Here is a 17,301-nt window from a genome sequence, read left to right on the forward strand (position 1 = left end):
TGTAGATGCCTTTTTAAAAAGATTTTATCTATCTATCTATCTATCTATCTATCTATCTATCTATGAGAGACACAGAGAGAAAGAGGCAGAGACACAGGCAGAGAGAGAAGCAGGCTCCATGCAGGGAGCCTGATGTGGGACTCGATGTGGGACTCGATCCCGGAACTCCAGGATCACTCCCTGAGCTGAAGGCAGGCATCCCTGTTGTAGATGCTTTTTATTGTGATTTCATTTTGCTGGTATATTTTAAAAGATGTGTGATCTAAATCTGTTCTAATTTGAGGAATTTGTAAAAACGTCTGTTTTCCCTTTTCCTTTTTTATAATTTGGACAGTTTATTTGGAATGTCCCTGGAATAAAGTTAATCTTTTTTTCTCTGTATCTCTCATTTTCCCCCAAGAATTTTGATCAGAATAAGTTGGAGGAAGAAATGAGAAAGCGAAAAGAAAGAGTTGAAAAGTGGCGAGAAGAGCAACGTAAAAAGGCCATGGAAAACATAGGAGAACTGAAAAAGGAAATTGAAGAGATGAAACAAGGGAAAAAATGGAGTTTAGAAGATGATGATGGTATATTCATTTGTTAGACTAGTAGCCTATATAACAATTCATGTAGAATATTCTAGAAATATGAGTCATATTTCATGCTGGGAATTTTTAGGCCATTTTTTACTGTGGAAAAATATAACATTTTAACCATTTTTAAACTTTATTTATTTATTTTTAAAGATTTTGTTTATTTATTCATGAGAGACACAGAGAGAGAGGCAGAGACAGAGGGAGAAGCAGGCTTCCGGCAAGGAGCCTGATGCAGGACTCAATCCTGGGATCACGCCCCGAGCTGAAGGCAGACGCCCGACCACTGAGCCATGCAGGTTTCCCTAACGATTTTTTTAAAAAGATTTTATTTGAGATAAGAGCATGAGCAAGGGGGTGGGGCAGAGGGAGAGGGACAACAGAACTCCCTATTAAGCAAGGATCCCGATGTAGGGCTCGATTCTAGGGCCCTGAGATCATGACTTGAGCTGAAACCAAGAGTCAGAAACTCAACCAATTTAGCCACCCAGGTGCCCAGATTTTAACCGCTGTTAAGTGTATAATATTGTGGCATTAAGTACATTCATGTTTTTTTTCATCATCCATCACCACTGTCCATTTCCAGAACTTTTTCGTTATTCCAAACAGAAACTCTGTACCCAATAAAGATTTTTCTTTACCTTTTTTAAAGATTTTACTTAAAAAAGAAAAAAAAAAGATTTTATTTATTTATTCATGAGACACACAGAGAGAGAGAGAGAGAGAGAGAGAGAGGCAGAGACACAGGCAGAGGGAGAAGCAGGCTCCATGCAGGGAGCCTAATGCGGGACCCGATCCCGGGACTCCAGGATCACACCCTGAGCCAGTGGTAGGCACCAAACCACCAAGCCATCCAGGGATCCCTCAAGATTTAAAAAAATTTTTTAAGTAATCTCTATACCTGATGTGGGACTTGAACCTACAACCCTGATATCAAGAATCACATGCTCCACTGACTGAGCCAGCCAGGTGTCCCTGTACCCAATAAAAATCAATTCGCCATCTTGCCCTTCTCTCTACTTCCTATCTCTGGTAATATCTATTCTATGAATTTGCCTATTCCAGGTACCTCACATAAGTGTAGTCATACATTATTTCTGCTTTTGCAAGTGGGCTTATTTTATTCACTGTTATGTCCTCAAAGTTCTTCCATGTTGTAGCATGTATCAGCCTCTCATTCCTTCTTTATGGCTGAATCATAGTCTATTGTGTGTATAATACTACATTATGTATACCTTTTTTTCTGTTGGATATGTGGGTGGTTTCACCTTTTGACTATTGTGAATAATGCTGCTATGAATATAGTGCAAATTTCTCTTTGAATACCTGCTTTTGGTTCTTTTGGATATATACCTAGAAGTAGAATTACTGGATTCATATTGAGCTATTAAATCTCTTGTAATATTTATTAATATGTAAATTGTAGGTCAATGTTCTATTTTTTTTTTTTAAGATTTTATTTATTTATTCATGAGAGACACAGAGATTGAGAGAGAGAAAGAGAGAGGCAGAGACACAGGCAGAGGGAGAAACAAGCTCCATGCAGGGAGCCTGACATGGGACTCGATCCTGGGATTCCAGAATCATGCCCTAGGCTGAAGGCAGGTGCTAAACCGCTGAGCTACCCAGGCTGCCCCTAGGGCAATGTTCAATAAGGAATTACTGATTTTACTTTAGACTGGAGAGTTGGGTTCTTATGGGCATAGTCAATAAATAGCTTTTTAATTTTTTACTACAAGTAAGAATGTTAGTAATGAAGGTAAATTAAGGGTATGTTTTTAGGTCCTTCCTGATTTTTCATAACTTGGAAGTATTTCCCTATCATATCTGATTTTGATTTTTAGGTTTTAGTGAAGTAGGCAAGTATGAAATTTTATAGGAAAATGGAAATTTGCTTCATTTTTCTGTGCAAAATACAGTGAATTTTTCAATTTTTGTGAAAATTTCAGAGTGGTTTAAATAGATGAAGGAATTGTATTCTTAAGGGACAATGATGTCTTAGTTGAAATTAAAATGTGCTATTTTTTCCTGTGATTTTAAAAATAGGTAATTGAAAGAAAAGAAACCTATAATTTAGGAGTTTTTAGTCTTTTTCAGTTTACCTTATAGTTTATTATTATTACTACTTAAAACTGATATATGTTTTATTTAGAAACTCATAAATGTATTTGCACTGCTGTGTACCTGGGTTGATTGGAAGGGAGGTTGTTTGTGCAGTGAGAGAATCGGTAGTGGTGGGATGCAACCTGAGTATGAAGTATTTCCTTTGAAAACGTGTACAGAAAAGTGATTCTGCCATTTTAGATGATGAAGATGATCCTGCGGAAGCTGAAAAGGAAGGAAATGAAATGGAAGGTGAGGAGTTAGATCCATTAGATGCTTACATGGAAGAAGTAAAAGAAGAAGTAAAGAAGTTTAATATGAGAAGTGTGAAAGGTGGTGGGGGAAACGAAAAGGTAGGTCATTTTCTCTTATTTTTATTTTATTTTTTATTTTTTATTTTTTTTTAAAGATTTTATTTATTTATTCATGAGAGACACACACACAGAGAGAGGCAGAGACACAGGCAGAGGGAGAAGCAGGCTCCATGCAGGGAGCCCGACGTGGGACCCGATCCCAGGTCTCCAGGATCATACCCTGGGCTGCAAGCGGTGCTAAACCGCTGTGCCACCAGGGCTGCCTTTCTCTTATTTTTAAAGATTTATTCCTAATTGGGTAACTTGAATTATTGTAGTGACCTACTAGGGCTGGCTTGCCTAACTTTAGGAAATTATTTCCTCTTCCATCTCAAGAATGCCAGTACTTTTTCTCAGTACTGCAGATACTTGAGAGTTTTAGCTATAAGCATTCTTTGAGAATTAATTTTTTTGTTTTAAGGATTTTATTTATGAGAGAGAGAGAGAAAGCGTGTATTGGTGGGGAGGGCCGGAAGGAGAGAGATAGGCAGATTCCCTACTGAGTAGAGTCAGATGTAAGGCTTAATGCAAGGACCCCAAGATCATGACCTGAGCTGAAGGCCAAGGCTTAACTTACTGAGCCACCCAGGCACCCATGAAAAGTCAGTCTTAACACCATCATCTTTATTTGGTATCTATGTTTGCTGTTGACTTCTCAGTAGGTCCTCTCCACATTTTTTCTTTTTCTTTTTTTTTTTAAGATTTTATTTATTCATTCATGAGAGACACACAGAGAGAGAGGGAGGCAAAGACACAGGCAGAGGGAGAAGCAAGCTCCATGCAGGGAGCCCGATGTGGGGCTTGATCCTGGGACTCCAGGACCAGTGGCTTAACCGCTGAACCACCCAGGCGTCCCTAGTAGTAGTTTTTTTTTTTTTTTTTTTTTTTTTTTCAATTTATTCATTAGAGACACACAGAGAGAGGCAGAGACGTAGACAGAGGGAGAAGCAGGCTCCATGCAGGGATCCCGATTTAGGACTGAATCCTAGGACTTTGGGATCACACCCTGGGCCAAAGGCAGGTGCCAAACTGCTGAGCCACCCAGGCGTCCCCCTAGTAGTATTTTTTAAATGAACTATGTTACATAATTAGATTTTATATAAAATGATATAAAATGATAAAAAATTATAATCCACAGTATTAAGTAAAAACTATATGCTATATAATGCAGTTACATTGCATTTTAAAATTTAAACAAGTTCATAAAGAAAGACTCCTTTTGTCTTTTTTTTTTTTTTTTTTTTTAAGATTTTGTTTGTTTATGAGAGACAGAGAGGTAGAGACACAGGCAGAGGGAGAAGCAGGCTCCATGCAGGGAGCCTTACGTGGGACTCAATCCGGAGTCTCCAGAATCATGCCCTGGGCTGAAGGCAGTGCTAAACTGCTGAGCCACCCGGGTTCCCCTCCTTTTGTCTTTTTTGTCACTTAAGTTTTCAGTAGTAATTAAGTTAATTCAAATTATAAATTGTGACAGTTGTTACTGTATTTCATTTGCACACAATTTGTTTTTCATTTTTACAAATACTTTATATATTCTTGTTTCATTTTAGAAGTCTGGGCCTACAGTCACCAAAGTTGTCACTGTTGTAACAACCAAAAAAGCAGTGGTAGATTCTGATAAGAAGAAAGGTGAACTGATGGAGAATGACCAGGATGCCATGGAGGTAATTCTTCATTAATTTTGACTTTGTTCATACTATACTAGAAGTTATTTATTAGAAAGCATGGATGGAGATGTACTTTCTAGTTACAGAAACTTCTGTTAAGAGGAATTCTTGCTATTCTCAACTGTTTTGTTGCTAAATATCCAGTGGATAGAACATTCTAGTATCTGACCTTTTTCTGTATGCCCACTTTTTGCTTCCTCTCTGCCCCTCATCAGCTCACCTCAGGCATATAGGGTGGGAGAAGAAATAAAGTGACAGAATGAATTGAATTTCTTCCTATTGACCTGCATTGTAAAGATTTGTGTGGAGAGAACTATATCAAAACTTCCTTAAAGCCATATTAGAAATATTTTGTCATTTTAGCTTTATGCTGTCATTAGTAGGAGTTTTTGTGAGGGCCAAGAAAAAAGAATAAGTTGAAGAATTCAGAATGTAAATAAGTAAAAGCCAAAGAATATTTTCTAGGACAGGAGAATTTCCTTTATTTATTTATTTAAATTGTTTTTAAGAGATGAAGATTTTAAAATCTAGGAATATTGCCTCCCATAAGGTGAAATTAGTAATGGATTTAGCTTTTTACTTTTTTTTTAAATAGTATTCTTCAGAGGAGGAAGAAGTTGATCTTCAGACGGCTCTTACAGGCTATCAGACAAAACAGAGAAAGCTTCTAGAACCAGTGGACCATGGAAAAATTGAATATGAACCATTCAGAAAAAACTTTTATGTTGAAGTTCCAGAATTAGCAAAAATGTCTCAAGAAGGTAAAATTCTTTTATTAATGTATTGGCTGTTGTGGAATAGAGAGGGATATGCTTTGCTTTGCTCAGGAGGACTATGGATAGGTGTGTGTTGATGCACTAGCAGAGTCATTTGCATAGCTTACCTGAAGAAGTGAGAGAGGAAACTAGATCTCAAGAAGTCATTCTAATGAGTATGAGCATCATCTCCAAAGATTCAGACCAGTTAGGAATCAGTGTAGCTTTGAAGTTATTTTAAAAAATGAGAGTAATTAGTTTGGGTCATGTAGTTGAGATTTTTAGGGTTCAGAGTACTCTTCATTTGAAGTTACCAAATGAATTACTGTTAGTGTTTAACCTTCTAGGGTATGAACATTAGGAACCAATGTGAATCTGTATAATACTGGTAGATAAGGATAATCTGGGCAATTCTTGCTTGGAGAAATACTGTATTACCTGCCAATCATTGTTTGTTATTGATGTTGCAATATAAGACATAATAAAAGCCATATTATAGAAATTGGAGTATTTCTTTTTGTTCCCAGTTAGTGTAGCACTGATTGTATTAACCCTCCCTGAGCTGATCAATACTTGGTCCTGTAGCTTTCTGCAGAGTTAATCTTCAGTAGCACTAAAAAAAAGAATTGAAGATTCTTAATCTTACCATGCCTGATTGAAAAGTAGAAGGCATTAATGGAACAATATTTAACAGTTTATAATCTGGATTTTGTTTTGTAGAGGTAAATGTATTTCGGTTGGAAATGGAGGGCATCACTGTCAAGGGAAAAGGTTGTCCCAAACCAATTAAATCTTGGGTCCAGTGTGGAATTTCCATGAAGATCTTAAATTCTCTCAAAAAGTAAGTGGTTAGCAATTATATACACATTTGTCTTTCTTTCCTTTCTTCCTTCCTTCTTTCCTTCCAGATTTTATTATTTATTTGAGAGATCACAAGAGGGAGCTCAAGAGTGGGGGAAGGGGCTAAGGGAAAGGGTGAAGTAGACTTCCAGCTGAGCAGGGAGCCCAACATGAGGCTCAGTCCCAGGACTCTTGATCCAAGCTGAAGGTAGGCACTTAACCAACTAAGCAACTCAGGCACCCCATCTACATTTTTCTTTTTTTTTTTTAAGGATTTATTTATTTATTTATATTTATGATAGTCACAGAGAGAGAGAGAGAGAGGCAGAGACACAGGCAGAGGGAGAAGCAGGCTCCATGCACCGGGAGCCCAATGTGGGATTCGATCCTGGGTCTCCAGGATCGCGCCCTGGGCCAAAGGCAGGCGCTAAACCGCTGCGCCACCCAGGGATCCCTCATCTACATTTTTCAATGTCTTAGTATTCATAGTGGCTCTTTTATACAGTTAACTACATTACATTTTTATTTATATTTATAGGAAAAACTTACTATTTTTTTTTTTTTTTTAAGATTTTATTTACTTATTCATGAGAGACACAGAAAGAGAGGCAGGCTCCCAGTGGGGAGCCCAATGCAGGACTCGATCCCAGGACCTCGGGATCATGACTCGAGCCAAAAGCAGATGTTCAACCACTGAGCCACCCAGGCATCCCTTACTATTTTTTTTCTTAAATACCTTTATTGAGATAGCATTTACCATGTTATGAAATATACTCTCTCAATGTATAGTCCAATGATTTTCAGTATACCTACAGAGTTACACAGTCATCACCATAATCTAATATTAGAAAATTTCCTTATCCCAAAAAGAGGCCTATATCCATTCACTTCTCCCTTCTCTTTCCTAGGCAGCCACTAATCTACTGTCTCTAGATTTGTCTATTCTGGACGTTTCCTATAAATGGGATTGTACTAATGTAGTCTTTTGTCACCAGCTTCTTTATTTTATTTTTTTTTAAGATTTTATTTACTTATGCATGAAAGATACAGACAGAGAGAGAGAGAGGCAGAGACAGGCAGAGGGAGAAGTAGGCTCCATGTAGGGAGCCCGATGTGGGACTTGATTCCGGGTCTCCAGGATCACACCGTGGGTTGAAGGAGGTGCTAAACTGCTGAGCCACCTTGGCTGCCTAGTCACCAGCGTCTTTAACTTAGCATAACATTTTCAGTGTTTATCTGTGATGTAGAATGCCTTAATACTTTATTCCTTTTTGGCAAACAAAAAAAATACTTTATTTCCTTTTTTTTCATTGTTATGAATATACCACATTTTGGACAACTTTATTTTGGGACTTTGGGAGATCCAGAGATCTCACTTTTTATCTTGTCTTCCTTTGGTTTGCTTTATAAGGCATGGCTATGAAAAGCCCACACCAATTCAGACCCAGGCGATTCCTGCTATAATGTCCGGACGAGATTTGATTGGTATTGCCAAGACAGGAAGTGGAAAGACCATTGCTTTTCTGTTACCCATGTTTAGACACATCATGGATCAGAGGTCATTAGAAGAAGGAGAGGGGCCAATAGGTAAAATTCTTTTCATTAAACTATTTTTTCAGGTAACAACTTTGTTGTCAGTTAATCAGAAAGACCTAATACTTTATAATGTTCTATTATATCAATAAAGATGTCTTTATGTACATTTCCTTTATAAATTTGGCACTTTGGGGCTGATTTCCCCTTACCAGCAGGTGGAGTGAGAATCTTCAGAGCTCTGGAGTGACATCTCAGAAGTACAAAAACAGCCTCTCCTGGCACAGCTCAATTTTTAAACTCTGACTCGGCAGGTAGACTCCTCGTGCATCTATCTGTTTATTTATATTGAGGTTTGTGCTTAGCGAGTATCATGGATCAATGAACTCAACGTAGAAGACTGTAGCGAAATATATTTTCTTTTTATTTTTGGTCTTAAAAGGCTATATAGTGCCAGCATTTCATTCCGGGAGTAGGTCTTCAGATTCATTTCTTCATTCATTTGGTACAGATCTGTTTTGCAAATTCAAGTAGGGTTTTGTAAATTTGTTCAGGTCCTCTCTTGGAAAAAGAGGGCACAATATATTCCTACTCTGTCTGTGCCCCTCAGACCAAGGTTGTTTCCAGAAGCCACAGTATGGCTCTGCAGCACAGTGAGTCACTTGATTATCTTTGCTCTGTGATTTGCAGTTGAGAATGATTTGCATTCTTTTCAACCAAATGTTTTCCTGATGACTGAGTGAGGCATTTAACTCTCATTTATCTTTTCTATAGCATGTTTTTAAAATCTTAAAATTATCATACACCACAATTTCTACTATTGTAAAGCTTTTGAAATAGTTTTCAGAGGTCCATAAAACAAGTGAAAACAAAAACAAACATTAGACTAAGAAATCTGAATGTTATTGCAGAGGTTAAATTTAACACTTTAAAGCATAGTTTGTAGAATTTTGATGGTTAGGCTTTTGACATATTTATCTTTTCAGCTGTCATCATGACTCCAACTCGAGAACTGGCTTTACAAATTACTAAAGAATGTAAGAAGTTTTCGAAGACCCTGGGACTTAGAGTGGTTTGTGTTTATGGAGGAACAGGAATCAGTGAGCAGGTAGTTATAAAAGGAATATTTGGTTTTTTCATTATTTAATAATGTAAATGTGATTTGTTTTAGTGTTTTGTCTAGTCCTTGCTTTTATTTATTCATTCATTCATTTTATATTTAGTAGAGAGAATTGGGGAGGGGCAGAGGGAAGGGGAGAGAGAGAATCTTAAGCAGGCTCCATGCTCAGGATGGAGCGTTCTGTGGGCCTCCATCTCATGACCCTGAGATCAAGACCTCAGCCAAAGTCATGAGTTGGTTGCTTAATTGAGTAAGCCATGCAGGCACCCCCTCTGTATAGTGATTGCTTTTATTTGTTTATTTTTGTTTATTAATTTTTTAAAGGATTTTATATATTCATGAGAGAAGCAGAGATACAGGGAGAAGGGAAAGCAGGCTCCATGCAGGGAGCCTGATGTGGGACTCGGTCCTGGTACTCTGGGATGATGCCCTGAGTCAAAGGCTCAGCCACTAAGCCACCCAGGTGTTCCATATACTGATTGCTTTTAAAATCTTAAAAAATATGAGGTAGGAAAATAATAGGATGAATTATGCTAATGTTATATTTTAGGATCTTGAGTCTTTCTTTAAAAATATTCATTTATTTATTCCCCCCCCTATTTATTTATTTTTTAAAAATATTTAGTTTAGAGAGAGAAAGTTCAGGTGGGGAGGGGCAGAAAGAGAGGGAGAATCTTTTTTTTTTTTTTTTTTTAAGATTTATTTATTTATTTATGATAGACAGAGAGGCAGAGACACAGGAGGAGGGAGAAGCAGGCTCCACGCCGGGAGCCCGATGCGGGACTTGATCCCCAGACTCCAGGATCGCGCCCTGGGTCAAAGGCAGGCGCCAAACCTCCAAGCCACCCAGGGATCCCTGAGAGGGAGAATCTTAAACAGACTCTGCACTGAGCTCAGAGCCCACTGTGGGGCTCCATCTCATTTTCCTGAGATCATGACCTGGGCCGAAACCAAGTGTTGGACACTTAACTGACTGTGCCACCCAGGCGCCCAGGATTTTGAGTCTTTTTTTTTTTTTTTAAGATTTTCTTTCTTTATTCATGAGAGACACACAGAGAGAAGTAGAGACATAGAGGGAGAAGCAGGCTCCCTGTGGGGAGTCTGATGTTGGTACTCGATCCCAGGACCCCGGGATCATGCCCTGGGCTGAAGGCAGATGCTCAACTACTGAGCCACCCAGGTGTCCCTTGTGTCATGTTTTTTTTTCCTTGAGTCATTTTTATACCTTGTTTTTTCTGTTCCTCTTTGTCTTTCTTTGCTCAAGGAAGGCTGATCTTTTTTTCATTTTACAGATAAAGAAAAGGCCAGAAAAGTTAGCTACATTGATCAAAGGTTTTAGGTTAACAAATTAGTTTGTTCTAGACCCTAGGCCTTCTGCATTCTAGACCAGCATTTATTTTCTCTAATTCATGTGACATCTTCAAAACGTAGTGATGAGGGCAGCAGTTTAGCGCCGCCTGCAGCCTGGGGTGTGATCCTGGAGACCCGGAATCGAGTCCTGTGTCGGGCTTCCTGCATGGGGCCTGCTTCTCCCTCTGCCTGTGTCTCTGCCTCTCTCTCTGTGTGTGTGTCTCTATGAATAAATAAACAAAATCTTAAAAAACAAAACAAAAACGTAGTGATGAGTGCTTTGTGTTATATTAGTTTTATCTGTATCCTTAAATAATTTCAGCCAGAATTATTTAATCAGACATTCGTTTACTCTCTTACTTTGACATTTCTGTTTTTTTTAAATTTATTTTTAATTTTTTATTTATTCATTTAAGAGAGAGATTGATAGTATGAGTGGGAGTGGAGGAGGGGCAAAAAGAGAGGGAGATGCAGACTCCCTGCTTGGTGGAGAGCTCAGTCCCAGGACCCTGAGATCATGACCATAGCCCAAGGCAGGCACTTAACTGAATGAGCCACTCAGGTTCCCCTCTCCAAGTGTTTTCTTTTCTTTTTTTTTTTTTAAGATTTTATTTATTTATTTATTCATGAGAGAGAGAGAGGCAGAGACACAGGCAGAGGGAGAAGCAGGCTCCATGCAGGGAGCCTGATGTGGGACTCAATCCCGAGTCTCCAGGATCATGCCCTGGGCTGAAGGCAGCGCTAAACCGCTGAACCACCCAGGCTGCCCCTCCAAGTGTTTTCTAAAGAATGATAGTCATTAGATACTTTGCTATAACTAGAAGGAGGAAAAAAACCAGGTTCTATGATCAAGTAAATTTTGGAAATGTCACATTATGCAGTGTTAAAGTAGACTTTTTATTCTGCAGGACTTCTTAGTCTTTAATAATGAGTATGTTCTGTGATACTAGAAGAATGGGATAAATTAAGTGATATATATATATTTTTAAGATTTTATTTATTTATTCATGAGAGAGACAGAAAGAGGTAGAGACATAGGCATAGGGAGAAGCAGGCTCCTTGCAAGGAACCTGATGAATAATTCGATCCCAGGACCCCGGGATCACGCCCTGAGCCAGAGGCAGACACTCAACCACTGCGCCACTTGGGGTCCCTAAGTGATATTTTGCTGAACTTATTTAAACACAAAATCCTTTCTGAGGAATATTTGGTGTTGTTAAGCACTTTATGTTTTCTAAGCTCGTCTTCCTTGGTTGTTTTGATGACATTTTATTGTAAGAAATAATATTTACAAAAATAACTTGATACATGCATGAATATTATATTTATATAGAAGCCAAACAAAGTTTTATGATCTCTAACACATTCTCTTTTTTCCATTCTATTTCATTTTTAAAACCCTGGTTGCGACTTACATAATAATTCACTAGTGGAACCAGCTCTCTACTTGAAAATCATTGGTCTATATAATTGCTTTAAATACAGCTCTCTCATGTTCCTTTCTTGATTTTGAGGAATCATGTTAAATTAAAATTGGTAAAATTATCTGGTTTACATGGAGTTGAAAGGTACAGCCCTGTGTGCTCATGTTGCCGCTTCCTCTTCCTTCAGTAGTGCTCCAGCATTCCAAAGAACTGAGCAGGAAGCTTTGGGGTCTTTTAATCAGTCCTCACTGTCTTTACCTTATGGAGCTATACAAGGATCTTGGGCAGTATTTTCAGATCTGTTTAAATAAGAATTAGTGATAAATAGACTGTAATATTTAATCTTTTTCATTAGATTGCTGAGCTGAAAAGAGGTGCTGAAATTATTGTTTGCACACCTGGTCGAATGATTGACATGTTAGCAGCTAACAGTGGTAAGTCACGAGTGTTTTTTTTGTTCTCATTTCTCCTTTTTGAATTCTGTACATTTTTTGTTAAATCAAAGCAGATACAAGAAATCACTAAAGTGGTTTTATATTTCTTCTTAAAGCTGTAATATCTTAAAATTTGTATTGCAACACATTTGTTGTGAGCGTTCATATTGGAATTTAATTTACAACTTCTTTTGGGAACTAACTCCATCTGATCTTTTTAGCTCTTTAACATGGATTCTCAATCAAATTTTGGCCTAGCTTTGCTTTTAACAGGGGAGGGGTTTGGACTTTTTTTTTTTTTTTTTTAATTCTGAACTTTAGACTTTTTCCCCCACAGGAGCTAGTATTTTCTTATAATACTGGATAAATTAAGGTATTGCAGCTTCAAGAAATTTTATCTTTTATAAATATTGCATGTTTTTTTAGCTCGTATGTTGTGCTTTGTTAAATTATTCCCTATCAAAACTGTTACTAAACTGTTGACATTATTTAACTTCTGTGGAGAAAGGCCCTTCAAGATTTATAGAACTGGGCTTCCGAGACGTAAGCCATCCAAGGTAGGTCATTTAATGCTGTTCCCAACCTTGCAGAACTAATGGGGGCTGCAGATGTTAGTGTGGAATACTTAAGTATTAGCATTTATTTTCGCTTCATTTCTTATTTTTTTTGAAGAAAATGCTTTCAAAGGTTTCCATTGCAGTATTCAGTATGTACATAATAGAGTATTAAAAACTGTGAGTAATGCATGTTTTTCATAGCATTCTGCTTGAATTTCTGTATACGTTTACTTCTAATTCTCCGTGAAGTTGGCGAAGTGACATTGAAGTTGTTTGATAAAATCAGTGTGCCTGTACAGTCTACAAAAAGTTTTGGGTTGAATGCTGATAAAATAATCCCTCGTTTTTTTCTCAATGCTGCATTGATTAAGTCTCCTGAAATTCATCTTGATTAATTTTACCTTTTTCCTTTATCTGTCTTTTGGTTTATATTGAAATAACTATTTTATACGTGTTTTTGCCAGGTGATTGATTCATCATTTGATAGAAATGCTTGTGTTAATCCTTTAGAAAGGCTTTCCTGTGTATGTATTTAGTAGTTTTCACTGGCTAAGAAACACTTTGCATCTTTTTAAACCAGTGGAAGCATTTAATAAAATTGAATTTGTTATCTTTATATAGAAAAATGTATGTATGCAATACATTTGATATTTAAAGTTTTTGTGTAGTATTTTAGTTACCTAATGATGTTGAATAGCTTCTCATTAATATCTTGACATGCCCGTTAGAAGCTTCTAACTGTATGGAAGTAGTTTATAAATTAATATAAAAAGGAGGTTTTCTGCATCTAAAATAGTTAGCACTGGAACTTGCTTTCCACACATACGCTGTAATCTCTAATATGTTTTTTCCTAGGTGATGCTGTCAGATAATGGCTGATGTGGCTCGATGCTTCATCTCAGTCTTAGTTTTATGATGTGTTTTGGAGAGGGCTGTTTTCTGAATTTTACAGGTCCTTCAGGCCCTATGATGGTATGCAAGAGACGAGTTTGACAAAATAAAGGGCCTCATATACCCATTGTCAGAAAGTACTTGCCATTAGATTAAGATCTTGTAGACCAAAGTTTCGTTTCACTGTTTAAACATACCTAACTTACCCCTCTGGTTAAGTCAGGCATTTTAGTTCCCTTTACAGTTTTTTAAAGTTGTTGGTAGTCATAAAATGAATTGTGACTGATTTTTAGTTTTCCTTTTGTCTTTATTTTTTTCCCTCATTTTAGGTCGTGTCACGAATCTTCGAAGAGTGACATATGTTGTTTTAGATGAAGCAGACAGAATGTTTGACATGGGTTTTGAACCACAGGTAATCATTAAATGTCTTAGTGTTTTGAACTGTAAAATAAACCTTGTAACTGCCATGAGAATGAAATGTTCATATGGTGTTTGAGAACATATTGAATTGAAATACATTTTTATGTTTTGAATTCATCTTAAAACTGGTTCAGAAAGTATTTGTGCAGGCTTTGCTTATTAGTCTTTTAAAGGTATCCGTGGTAAAATTAAAATTGGAGTGCCAATAGTAGAAGCTTAAGCTTTCATATTTTATAGTTTTTGTTAATGCTTTTAAATAAATTCCTTCAATTCATTCTTTTAATTTTCAGTATAGTACATGCTGTTTACATTCTCCAAATGTAAAAACAAAGACCCAAGAGCATTTGTCTCTTTAGGTTTTCATGTTCCTCATGCATTCTTTGCTCAGATACAAAATTTCAGTGATATAAACTTAGAGGGACACGTTAAGAGGTGGTATTTTTATTAATGAGATAAGGAATGCGAGTTATCAGTGTGCTATGGATGCCCCTCAAAATTTACTTTCAGGGATCCCTCGGTGGCGCAGCCGTTTGGCGCCTGCCTTTGGCCCAGGGCGTGATCCTGGAGACCCGGGATCGAATCCCACATCGGGCTCCCGGTGCATGGAGCCTGCTTCTCCCTCTGCCTGTGTCTTTGCCTCTCTCTCTCTCTCTTTGACTATCATAATAAATAAATAAATAAATAAATAATTAATTAATTAATTAATTAATTAATTAATAAAAAAAATAAAAACATTTGTCTTAAAAAAATTACTTTCAATCACAAACTGCATTATATGAGATATTAGAAAGGGACACAATTAAAATGATCTTTAGTCTTTTCAGTTTGTTTGGTCTCCAGAAATGCATTGCCTGTCACATAGTGACTGTATAGTGTTTAGATTTAGGAATAATCTAAATGAGAGATCTCGAGAGCACATAAGAGTAAAGAGGAGTGTAATGACCCCTGAACCATGTGAGAAATAGTTAAGGACATGAGGAATAATTAAGCTTGGAGTATAGGACTTAATAGCATCCTTTAAAAAGTCTGTCACATGAAAGAATCATTGAGGAGTGGACCTAGGACCTGTTTGGGAAATTGTATGAAGCTGGGTCTGAGTATAAAGTGGGCTGGATAAACATTTGGACATGAAGCAGGGTACACTGTAGAAGGAGGGCAGATACTGAGTATGCTTTTCATCCATGAATTCAGATAGAGAGGCAGGGTGATCCATTTGTGGAAAGAAAGTAGAGGGACTTGATGAATCTGATGGTAGATGGGATCAGATCCCTTTAGTGTCTTTCCCAATCCCAGGAAATCTTAGACTTTATGGTAATATTTACAGTAGGTGTAAAAAAAAAAGTAGGTGTAGTAGTGATCGGGCCTTTATGGTCGATCAATTAAGTTTTGCCAGAGAGAGGTCAAAACAACATTTCCCATTGATATGCAGAGTGAATCATCCTTTGCCATTAGTGCTTACATCTCTTTAAGTACTCAAGGGAGAAATGCTGATTAGTAGTTTATTTGTTGATCACTAAAAACCATGAGAAGAAATTTTAGAGTAAGTTAATGATTATTTTGTGAGCTTGTAGTGTAGATTAAAAAAATGCTGGGTTTGGGTTCATTTCCACTATTTGAGTGTAAAGCAAGCAAGTAAAGGCACTCCAGTTTGAATCAAAGCTAGTTCTAATGAATGCACATGTGCATAATGGTCTCTATCTAAAGAAGAGTGGGCAGGCAGTATGTCTTCAGACATGATTTTGTACTGAAGAAAATAATGAAATTTGGGAACTAAATTAAATACATTCGCTGAATGTATATCTCTCTGAGGTCAATGTACAGTAAGTGTACATGTTGTGCAATGATATAGGCAGAAGGTACAAGACTCTACTTTTCTGTATTGACGTATGTAGGCTGGCAGGTCAAAAGACTTGAAGAAATCTTTGTGTATTGTTTTATTTTATTATTATTTATTTTTTATTTTTTTTGTGTATTGTTTTAAATTTAACACTTTCAAGCACCAAAACAAGAGTTTTTAGCATAAAGGTTAAAAGGATAAGATGATAGGATTTCTCAAGAACACCACAAGTGGTACACAAGTTTACATCTATTTTAAACCTTATTATTTTTTTTAACTTACTAAAGAAAAACTTGTACTATCTAGTGGACATCTTCCAAAGGGCAGCAACAGAATGTGAAGAACTCCTTTCGGGTAAAAAAACCAAACAAACAAAAAGCCTTCTTTTGGAACCAAAGACAGTGGAAGAGTAGATTGGGAATCCATTTGGTCTTGTATCTGAAATTGAAATCTATTAAAACTTAGCATCTGATAGGATATTAAAAAGTGGTTTTTTTTTTTTAAGATTTTATATTTGTATTCATGAGAGACACAGAGAGGGCAGAGAGAGACATAGACAGAAGGAGAGGAAGGCTCCCTGTGGGGAGTCTGATGTGAGGCTTGATCCTAGGGCCCTGGGATCACAACCTGAGCCAAAGGCAGACTCTCAACCATTGAGCCACCCAGGCATTCTTAAAAAGTGGTTTTCCATAAGAAATTGCCCACAGTTTCTGGGTTTGTTCATTTAATTTAGTAGAAATAAAGAGTAAGAGAAGAAATTGATTAGATACAGAAGCTAATTGTTAGCTCAAGTTAGCCATAATGGGAGCTAGAAATACATGATTTGGTGAAAGTATGTAAATAATATTCCTTTTAGTTATAAAATGTTATTATTGACATGTTCTATTTTTATTGAGAAAGACAAGCATGTTTTAATTGGCCTAAATTTATTCATGCCTATGCCTAATACAAAGTGAAGGGAGCTAAAGATCCTGACGATATTTACTCTAGGTTTTTACTTTCTTTTTTCTTTTTTAAAATGTATTTATTTGAGAGAGAGAGCTCGTATATGCAGGAACAGGGCGGGAAGGGCAGAGGGAAAGAATCCCAAGCAAACTCCCTGCTGAGCACAGAGCCTGACTCAGGGCTCTATCCCACGACCCTAAGATCATGACCTGACCTGAAACCAAGAGTCAGAGGCCCAACCAACCAAGCCACCCAAGCGCCCCACCGAGTTTTCACTTTCTTAAAAATACCAATCACATAGTAAAGTGAGACTGTAAATGTGCTTGTCAGTTGTACACTGCAAAGCACCATGTTTGCATAAGTCATTTTAAGGAGCTCACGGTCTCATGAGAGATTATTGTAACTTTGAAGCTTTCTTCAAATTAACATCAAAAATAACTCACTAGATAGATGATAAGACACTTCAGTGTCTGAGTCCTCTTTCTTCAGGCCACTGATGA

At 37.2% G+C, this 17,301-nt stretch overlaps 1 protein-coding gene across 2 annotated transcripts in view; it reads left to right on the forward strand.

The window, feature by feature from the left end:
* The window catches only part of DDX46 (DEAD-box helicase 46), a 72,939-nt gene that overhangs the window by 14,832 nt on the left and 40,806 nt on the right, over positions 1 to 17,301 (forward strand). For both annotated transcript variants that reach the window (XM_077911721.1, XM_077911723.1), the window contains exons 5-13: positions 401 to 566; positions 2,877 to 3,028; positions 4,579 to 4,692; positions 5,291 to 5,456; positions 6,171 to 6,291; positions 7,702 to 7,877; positions 8,810 to 8,931; positions 12,073 to 12,151; positions 13,929 to 14,011. In XM_077911721.1, the coding sequence (XP_077767847.1) occupies positions 401 to 566; positions 2,877 to 3,028; positions 4,579 to 4,692; positions 5,291 to 5,456; positions 6,171 to 6,291; positions 7,702 to 7,877; positions 8,810 to 8,931; positions 12,073 to 12,151; positions 13,929 to 14,011 (1,179 nt within the window). The remainder of the gene's footprint in view (positions 1 to 400; positions 567 to 2,876; positions 3,029 to 4,578; positions 4,693 to 5,290; positions 5,457 to 6,170; positions 6,292 to 7,701; positions 7,878 to 8,809; positions 8,932 to 12,072; positions 12,152 to 13,928; positions 14,012 to 17,301) is intronic.

Source organism: Canis aureus, chromosome 10 (genome assembly GCF_053574225.1).
Source record: "Canis aureus isolate CA01 chromosome 10, VMU_Caureus_v.1.0, whole genome shotgun sequence".
Lineage (NCBI taxonomy): Eukaryota > Metazoa > Chordata > Mammalia > Carnivora > Canidae > Canis > Canis aureus.